The sequence below is a fragment of the Ornithorhynchus anatinus genome, chromosome 7 (genome assembly GCF_004115215.2).
Source record: "Ornithorhynchus anatinus isolate Pmale09 chromosome 7, mOrnAna1.pri.v4, whole genome shotgun sequence".
NCBI classification, from domain to species: Eukaryota; Metazoa; Chordata; class Mammalia; order Monotremata; family Ornithorhynchidae; genus Ornithorhynchus; species Ornithorhynchus anatinus.
The window spans coordinates 26499465-26509298 of record NC_041734.1 but is presented as its reverse complement, the minus strand read 5'-3'; the positions used below and the strand labels follow the sequence as shown (position 1 = coordinate 26509298).

General features: G+C 41.3%; 1 protein-coding gene across 1 annotated transcript in view; it reads right to left on the bottom strand.

The window, feature by feature from the left end:
- Positions 1–1017: 1017 nt before the first annotated feature.
- Positions 1018–9834, bottom strand: part of CPS1 (carbamoyl-phosphate synthase 1) — a 178035-nt gene continuing 169218 nt past the window's right edge. Inside the window, exons 36-39 of the mRNA XM_029068816.2 lie at positions 9033–9092; positions 7621–7733; positions 5377–5506; positions 1018–2106 (exon numbers count right to left, since the gene is read on the bottom strand). Of these exons, the coding sequence (XP_028924649.1) occupies positions 2008–2106; positions 5377–5506; positions 7621–7733; positions 9033–9092 (402 nt within the window). The 3' untranslated portion in view covers positions 1018–2007. The remainder of the gene's footprint in view (positions 2107–5376; positions 5507–7620; positions 7734–9032; positions 9093–9834) is intronic.

The following is a 9834-nucleotide window of genomic DNA, read 5'->3' as shown; positions in this document are numbered from 1 at the left end:
TTCCCATTAAATCATGCTGGTCAAGGCAGAGCTCTGGGTTTGGGATAACAGAGAAGAAGAAATAAGAAGGGCTAAGTAAAGAGTCTGAGCAAGAAAATGCAACATCAAATTTGTCAAAACTTGCAAAAGAATATTCACACAGCACTTGTGTATCTACATATTTATAATTATAATTCTATTCCTTTTTATTAATGATCTGTATATATCTATAATTGCATTTATTTATAATGATGCTACTTGTTTTGATGCTTGTCTCCTCCTTCTAAACTGTGAGCCCGCTGTGGGCAGGAATTTTCTGTTGTTGAATTGTACTTCCCAAACGCTTAGGACAGTGTTCTATACATAGTAAATGCTCAATAAATACAATTGAATGAATAAGACTATTGCCTTCTGAATTATTTCATGCTTCAGGGCAGAGCTCTACTAGGTTTATTGGTAGTTGGGAATTCAGGGTTCTAGTCTAGGTTTGCCAGTAACTGTGGGACCTTGAACACTTGTTTCCCTGTTAGTGTTCTCCCAGTTCCTCATCTGGAAACAAGGACAATAATCCCTTCTGCTTAAGACCTCACAAGGGCATCATTAGAGCAGATCAGGTGCAGCATGATCTGAAGGAAAAAGCACTGGACTGAAGAGTCAGGCAACTTGGGTTTTATTCCTGGCTCCGCCACATGCCGGCAACACGACCTTGGGAAAGTTATCTTTGGCTCAGTTTCCCTGTCAGTAAAATGGGATTTAAATTATTATTCTCCTTCTCCCTCAGCTAACATAGGTCTGATTGCTAAGGATCCAATTACTGTGCCCTGAATGAGACTAGATCTAAGGTCCTGTCTTATTCTGCTGGGATTTTTTTACCTAAGATGTATAAAACATGTTAAGATGGAAAAATATAAATCTTGCCAGATTTGATTTTTTTGTTTGTTTGCTTTCTTCACTATCAAGAACTGATGCCCGCTGTGCTCCCGGGGCCACACCAAAGAAAAATTATCACCATTCATAAAGAGAGTCAACCAAAAAAAGTTTGAAATGCCAAAATAGTTTATCTTCTCAAAGAAGCATTTTATTTCAATGTTCACAATCAAGGCTCTTTTCGTAATACAAAAAGTTTAAAAGCCTCTCTTTCAGGTTGTGAATTAGACAGAGAAAGCAAGGAACAGTAAGTGAAGCTGAGTTGATAAGGCAGCCAGAGATTCAACAGATGAACAGAACACGAGATCTACAGGGTCTGAACAGAACATCACAGAGAATCTGGAGTGGGAAAACCCCTAATTTTGTCCACTGATGAAGAATTCTTTTTGCATGGTGAATGAAAAACCCACTGCCCTATTTCTAGTGCATGTTGGCCCAAAAGAGCTGGAGATTTGGGTCCATTAGAGCAATCTGAAGAAAAGGTATCCTGTCACACACACACATTCGATTCAGTGCTATGGAAGGGGCTTGGGCAATCACTGGATGAACCAGACAGGTGGACACTGATCACTCACACAGAAAACCACCAATTTCTGGAATGCAGAAACAGGGGGGCAGAGCAGAGGTGAAGCCTCTAGGTCAAGTCATAGGGCTTGGGAGCATACTCCAGTTTGAAGGAGGTGGGAGAGGCTATTTGGTGGACAAAACTGCTTGAGGGGAACTTAAGAAAAAAAAGTGACAGCTACCAGGGGGTAGCATTTCCCATCTGCCCTCTAGCACCAATGGTCCTAGTTCACCATGGAATGAATATTGCCTGCAGAAAGAGAAGAAATTCTTTCCTCCATTCCCTTAAGGAGAGTCTACCGGAATCACTTGTTGGAAAGAAAATGGTTGTACTCAGTGGAGAGACTGGGGATAAAACAGAAAGCACTCTTGCAAGACCGCTCCACCTCTTGCTTCTTACAAGTCGCTATCGAAAGACATGAACAAGCACACTGAACAATAATTGCATTAGCTTGAGCCCTCTTTTTGGGAAGTGAAGTTGGGAGCTTTCTCTTCTGGATAGATAGTGGCTCATCAGGCTTAGGTCTCCACCTCCTTTTATGCAGTCTTGCCAGCACTGTACTGTCTGTAGTGGAAGAGACTCTTGGAGTCCACCGTGCGAGATTTCTGGATGGCTTCCGCAAAGAGTTTTGTAACCTGAAAACGCAAACAGAGGAGCTTTTACTTAGGGACCCAAATGAAATGACATGAAAGTGAGCATTTAATGAAGCAGGATTGAAGAAGTCAGGAGTTCTGCTCCTAACGTTTAAAGGATCAAGAGATGAAAGGCAGGCACATTTTCATTCAATTAGTATTCTCCTAGATCCTAGACTGCCTCAGGAATACATCCATTTCCCCCAGAGGGATTTAAAACTGGCCAAGAAACTGATGGGCAGACAATTTAATGAGTCTTGAAGAAAATCTCCTCTCTTGATGATAAATTAGGTCTGCTCTGTCCAAAGAAAGTGAACAGACCTGCCACAGTCACTTTCAGGGGAACTGATCCTAGTAGCTTGTCTATGTTTCTGAGCGTTAATTATAAGTAACATATAAATGCTTATGTGATACCTGGTTGAAATAAAAGTTGAATACTCAACCTCCCTGTTTTAACTTTAGACTCCCAGACAAGAACAACCTACAGTTACAATCTCTGATTTACTCGATCATGCTCCAGTCTTTGGGAATGAGATTAAAAGGTGCATATGAAATCTGGAAATTCGAACACGCAAGAACAAGACAAACATCTCACTAAGCCTGAAAGGGAAGGATGAGGCAAGGTTTTATGAGAGTGAACAAGGACAGACATTCAAGAGGCCAGAACAGAACCTGGGAATGGGCTCCATCTCAAATTTAAATCAATTAGTCAGGTTTATTGAGCACTTACTGTCTACGGGGCACTGTACTAACTTCCTGGGAGAGTACAATCCAACAGAAATGGGAGTAACATCTCCTGCCCACAAAGAGGTTTAAATCTGGATCATGTCCACAGGATCCCTCTAGAACCAGCAGGAAGGGATATGAAGATATTTCAGCTGAGAACTGCCCACTGTATGCACATGGTTTTTATCAGATGCGAGCAGTTCTGAGTTTTTCAATCAATCAATGGTATTCATTGAGTAGTAACTGTCCATGGAGGACAGTACTAGGCACTTGAGAGAGAACAAATTCAGTGGAGTTGACAGACAAGTTCTGTGCCCACAAGAAGCTCATGGTGTAGCTTTAAAATTCTGGTTTCACAGAAAGGTGGAGCACTCAAAACTCCAATTTCCTAGATTGGGGTTATCGCTTGGGGATATTGGAAGCCCTGATGGTAGTCAAAGCTCAGTAGGAGAATTCCAGGGGCCCAGCCAGTAGCAGCAGAAGGATGGGAGTAGGTTGCGGGACTGTCTTCATCAATCATCAAGGTATTTGTTAATCGCTTACTATGTGCCAGGCACCGTAGTAAGTGCTTGGATGGATACAAGCAAATCCGTTTAGATATCAATGGTATTTACAGTGAGCACTTACAGTATGTGGAGCTTGTACTAAGAGCTTAGAAGAGTACAATACACAAACAGTCTTGCCCAGTTCCCAAGCACCAAGGCATAGAGGTGTTTTTTCTTGTCCCCTGTTTATGCTGCTATTTCTTTCAGTGCCAGAAAGAATGAAAATCGGCTCAGTTATATGAAGCATGCGGGGAGAGTGGGAGAAGCACAGGGAGAGATTAGGTGAACATTGGAAGGGAGGGCGAAAGGAATCTTGGGTGAGAGGGAGATATGGGGTACGGATGGGTCTTGGGTTGTAATCCCAGCTTTGCCACTTAGCAGCCACGTGACTTTGGGCAAGTTACTTAACTTCTCTGTGCCTCAGTTACCTCATCTGTAAAATGGGGATTAAGACTGTGAGCCCCACGTGAGACAACCTCATTATCTTGTATCTACCCCAGCACCCAGAACAGTGCTTGACACATAGTAAGTGCTTAAATACCATTATTACTATTATTATTATAGTGGGGGTGGTATTTCATGAGAAACTTGAGAGCAGAGGGATAGAGTTTCTCAAATCACAGAAGGCCTCAGAAAGAGACTTCATCACTGTGATGATGGATATGCTGTTAAGCCCTAGCTAGGGGCATGGGGCATAAGGTCAAGAGTTCATAGGCACCCTCCTTTGAAGGCAAATCTCCAGGGAAGCCTTCCCTGATTGAGCCCTCCTCTCTTCTCCCACTTCCTTCTGTGTCACTCATACTTGCTCCTTCATTCATCTTCCCTCTCTTCCCCACAGCACATATGTAGATATCTGGAATTTATGCATCTGTTTATTCATATTAATGTCTCTCTCTCCCTCTAGACTGTGAGCTCATTGAGAGGAGGGAAAGTGTCTGATGTTATATTGTACTCTCTCAAGGACTTGGTACAGTGCTTTGTACACAGTAATTGCTCAATAAATAAGATGATTATTATTACTCCATTGGGCCTGAGTCAGCCTATCTCCAGAACAATGGAGAAACTAACTAGATATGAGCATATGATTCGGGAAAGCAACATGACTTAATGGATAGCTCATGGACCCGGGAGTCAGAAGGACCTGGGTTCTAATCCTAGCTCTGTTACTTGTCTGCTGTGTGACCCTGGGCAAATCAATTCTCTGTGACTCAGATCCCTCATCTGTAAAATGGGGATTAAAGAGTGTGTGCCCCATGTAGAACAAGGACTGGGCCTAATCTGATTAACTTGTATCTACTTGTATCAGTGCTTAGAACAGTGTATAGCACATGGTAGGTGCTTAACAAGTACCATAATTATTATTATTCACTACTGGTTGTGCTTGGCCATCAGTACCACTGCCCTGCCTCCCACAGGGAAATCGGTGGATCCAAATTCCGGTTAATTCAAGTGCAAATCAGTGTGGCCTAGTAGAAAGTACACAGCACTGGGAGTCCAAAGACCTGTATTTTAGTCCTGACTCCTACAGTTGCCTTTTGAGTGACCTTAAATTCTCATGCCTCAGTTTCCTCATCTGTAAAATGGGGATTCAATACCTTTTCTCCCTCTCCCTTAGACTGTGCAGCCCCATGTGGAACAGGGACTGTGTCCGATCAAATTACAAGGTATCTATCTCAGTGCTTAGCACAAAGTTCCAGCAATTATATTAATTGAGCACTTGGGAGTGGACAATATAACAGAGATCTTACCAAATAACTACAATTACTATCATCATTAAATCCCTCAGTTTCAGGCCTGAGGGTTATCTTAAGCTGTCAGAGGTGAAGGGTCAAGGGCAGAAGGGAGAGAAGATCACTTGCAAGGTGAAGAAGCTGTGTAACTTGCCATATTGTGCTATACTTTCCCAAGCATTTAGCACATTGCTCTGCATACAGTAAGTGCTCATTAAATACCACTGATTGACTCGATCCCCTACTGCTCCATCTACAAGGGATCAACTGACCTGGAAGTTGGTGAGGAGAGCAATTCCACTGTCAACAGCTGTCCGACGAATCACATAGTTGTCATGGATAAACCTGGTGTTGTTGTTGGGGAGATTAATCACCATGTCAATGTTCCCTTCCTTTATCAATCTAGAAGAAAGAAAAGAAAATGGAGAAGATGAGTCCAAGCAGAGAGCTACAATGCCTAGCAGAGGATCTTGCTCCCTGACACTAGGAAGAAGAATGGCCTGTCATTACTGGAATAAAATGATCCTCTTTAGCATGTTCCTCAAGCTACTCAGCTGAAAATTAGACTAAAGGATGGGTTTTCTTTTTATTTTCAAAATATTATCTAAAATGAGACACTACTTTCCACATTAAACCGACCACTTGCTATAGTGCTGAGCTCCTCCGTAATGATTTTTCTCATCTTCCATCCATTTGTTCCTGAGAAAATAATGTTACCCTTCTTTCTTTAGAAACTTCCAATTCACTGACTCAACTTGGGTGGATCTCAAGAAATGGTTCAGGAATATAGTCACCAGGTTCTGATTCAAACAATGTATTATCTGCTTCCTCACTAGGAGAGACTGGGAGATGTTTCAGTGTTAAATGAGGTGAAGTAGTGCTAATTATTGTTTGATTAAAACCTTTAACCGAGTGGTTTAGAGCATCTAAGAAAGCGAGGAAGGGGCGAAACATTGAGCAATTCCTGCTTTAATTCGATAATGATTTATCGTTTGGCTTCTCAAGTGGCCTATCTGCACAGTCCAAAGTGCAGCCCATCCCTGAACTCTCTCAGTTTCTGCAATAATGTCTTACTGGATGGATATTCTCACCTAGGTGTCCTGGGTTTCTGCCACGCAAAGCCATTAGTAATAATGGGAACTGTATCTCTGCAGGCAGGCATACTGAGTTGAAAATAATATACCCTGTAAAATCGTATTCTCTCCTATGGAGAGCCAATCGATACAATCAAAGAATGGCCCCAAATTATTCCACGGTCAGTTGTGAAATGGAAAGAAGCAGGCATTGCTCACATTTGATAATTGGAACTAAAATGACTTTGCCCTTATATTATTTTTGACATGTCATCTGGGAAAGAAATGACCATTTAAAAAGATGTAGTTAGCTCTGTATGCCAGAAAAGCAGAGATAGCACCTCAGGGCTGGTATGAGACAGGGAGTGGATTTGAGCACAGACTCTAGACTCCAGGGTACAGTTATCTCACTCTGAAATTCTAAAGGATCTCAAGAGAACACCCAAGCCAGCCCAACCTGCCCAAGGGCAGATGAGGATCCAAAGTATTTCCTTCAAAAGCTCCAGGATGGGACTGTAAGCTCATTGTGGGCCAGAAGCCAACTCCGTCATACTGTACTCTCCCAAGTGCTTAGTACAGTGCTCTGCACACAGTAAGCACTCAATAAGTACGACTGAATGAATGAATACCATTGACGATGATGGGAATTTACAGTGTCTTTCAGTAACTTATTCTCATGTGCTACCCAACTATCCAGAAGTTCTTCCTTTTGTCTAACTAAAATCCCTTCACCTTAATTCAAGTCACTTCTTCTGGTTCAGCATGAACATTCTCCTCATCAAAACACTTCATCTATTATACCACTATAGCAAGTCATTCACTCTTGGCTTACTTTTCTCCAATTTAAACAAGGACATATATTTTTCAACTTTCCTTGGAAGGCACCTATTTTAATCATTATATTCTCTGCTCTGAGCCTTCTCCATCCTCTTGATTACCAGAACTGAATCCAGGTCACTGTTGAGGGGCTGGCCATTGTTCACAATAAAGAACTATGTCCTGATCTCACATGTCACCCTCCATTAAAAACTCCAGTTTCATGCCAACATCAACAAACTCAGTGTGATTGATTTTGACACCTAAGACTTCAGAATTTACCTACCACTAACAGATATTTCCTAACAGTAACTGGGCCTAATGGGTCTTTCACCTCTCATGGATCTATGTTACTTTATTGTCACCCATGCATGTACTCCTTTTCTTTATCCCTCTTGAATCTCATCTCTGAGATTTTCCAATGGGTCCACTGCTTTGATTTTCACTCCAGCCTTCCACAGTGTCTGTAAACCTGCTCAATTGGGAAGCTTCTGCAAGTAGCTGAAACAATTCTCAACTCCTTTGCCCAAGTCTTCCCTAATTATTTTTAAAAGTAACCAGCCCCATGATTACATGCAGTAACCTCTAAAGCCTTGTAGTGAAATCCAAAATGAAACTCGGTCTTACTTTCTGATAGGAGAGAGGTTGGGATTCTGTCCCTCTTGGGATGGCCAAGCCACAGGGGTTGCAGGAACATTGTTTGCGTTCAGCCAGTCGGAAGTAGCTTCTGTGGCATAGAGCTGCAGAATCAGAATAAAAATTGAAGTTTACTTCAGGTAATGCCAAGCAAGAACTTTTCATCAGTAAACAGTTGCTTTAGACGTTCATGCCCAAATTCCTCAATTCCTTCTCCACTAAGTTTCTAGCTATTGAAGTTCTAGGTAATTTATAAATGATGAATTATAAATCTGGAATAAAGCAACTTTCTATCCTCTCACATTGGCTATGCAATTCTCCAAATTGTTACACTGTCCCCAAAGGATGGGTTCCAAATTTTTGGATGGTGGCTAGGGAATGCACCATATTTTGCCCTGTAGGACACACGATACACGGCAGGGAAGCTGTGTGGCCTTAGTGGAAAGAGCAAGTCACTTCTTTGGACCTCAGGTTACTAATCTGTAAAATGAGGATGTTCTCCCTGTTCTCCCTCTCCCTTAGACTGTGAGCTCCATGTGGGACTGGGACTGCTCAAGCTATTTATAATGTATCTACCCCTGTGCTTAGAACAATACGTGGCACATAGTAAGTGTTTAACAAATTCCACAGTTGCTATTATTAAGACACTCCAAGGCCTCCATGTAGATTACCATCCAACTCCATCCCAACTAGAGAAGCAGCATGGCCTAGTAGATAGAACACAGGCCTGAGAGTCGGAGTACCTGAGTGCTAATTCTGACTTTGTGGCTTGTCTGCTCTGTGACCTTGGGCAAAACATTTAACTTTTCTGTGCCTTGGTTACCTCATCCATAAAATGGAGACTAATACTGTGAGCTCCATGTGGGACATGGACTGTGTCCAATCTGATTAGCTCATATCTATCCCAGTGCTTAGTATGGTGCCTAAGTATTTAACCAATATCATTAAAAAAAAAAGCTAGATGGTACAGGGTGATTCTTAGTCTAATCCAATCTTAGCTCACTGTTCATGGGAGGACACTCCCATTGCACTGTTGTATCTTTAACTATAAGATTCTACCACCATATGAACTCATGATGAAGAAGTGAAAATAGAAATACACTTAGGCTGGAATTGCTCCATACTTCCATCCTGGGGGACCCTGCACATTTCTGGGAGACAGGTGGCCAGAAGAGTTTCCAAAATTTCACGATCAACATCTCATTTGCTAAACTTTTCTAAGTTGTGGAGAAAGAAACCAGAGATGTTTCTACCAAACTGCTCCATTTTCCGGGTTGAAAGAGAACGTGGAGCTCTTTAGGTTCCCAGAGGTTCTCATTACAGGTCTAAGACAACGTTCTGGTTCATGGCCAGATTTCAGGGCTGAAAGAAAACTGCTTGAAATAAAAAAGAACATCACATACCTTGAAACCCTCATTATGAAGCTGCTCGGCTACACCAAGGAATCTGGGCCGGAATGATTGCTGAAGAGAGATTGAGACGGTGTTGTGACTTATAGATCATCAAACAATAATAGGTATTTATTGAGTCCTTACTGTGTGCAGAATGCTATACTAAATGCTTAGGAGGTACAATAGCTAAGCCCTTAATATCACCACATCAAATATGGAATTTCCTCAAATATTCCAATGAAATATCATATATATTGTTTCATGCCCAGCATGCATCAAAATAATTGAAAGCATTTTTTTTTTTATTTTTTTTTTTTACACAAGAAGCCTCCTTGAAAGGGGATGTTGAATTCTGTGGAGCTATTTTTTAAAAAATAGGCCACCCTGTTTAAAAGTGAACATACAAAGCATGGCCTTTTGGGGTATTTGAATAAATATTAGAGCTTACTTCCTCTCATCTTTGATATAGGGGACATTCATTTTTAAAGATAAGAAAACTAAGTAGGAAATAAAGCCAGCAAAGCAGGAATTGTATTCAGCTCAGTCTGTTTTAGAGGTAAAAAGTTAAAACCAAATATTTTCCGGTAATTCACTCCAATATTTCAAAAATCTCTTTATAAAACTAAGCATACTAAATATTTTGATAACTGCTGTTTTACCTTTGAGGATGTGTTTCAAGACATTTTACTCTAAAAATCCCAAGCTTTATTTGCAAAGCTGAACTGAGGCAAACTGAGCTGAGCTGAACTAAACTGAGGCAAGATCAGTTAGACGACTGAAGAATTGTTTTCAAGTGGAAAAGTATTTCAAACTC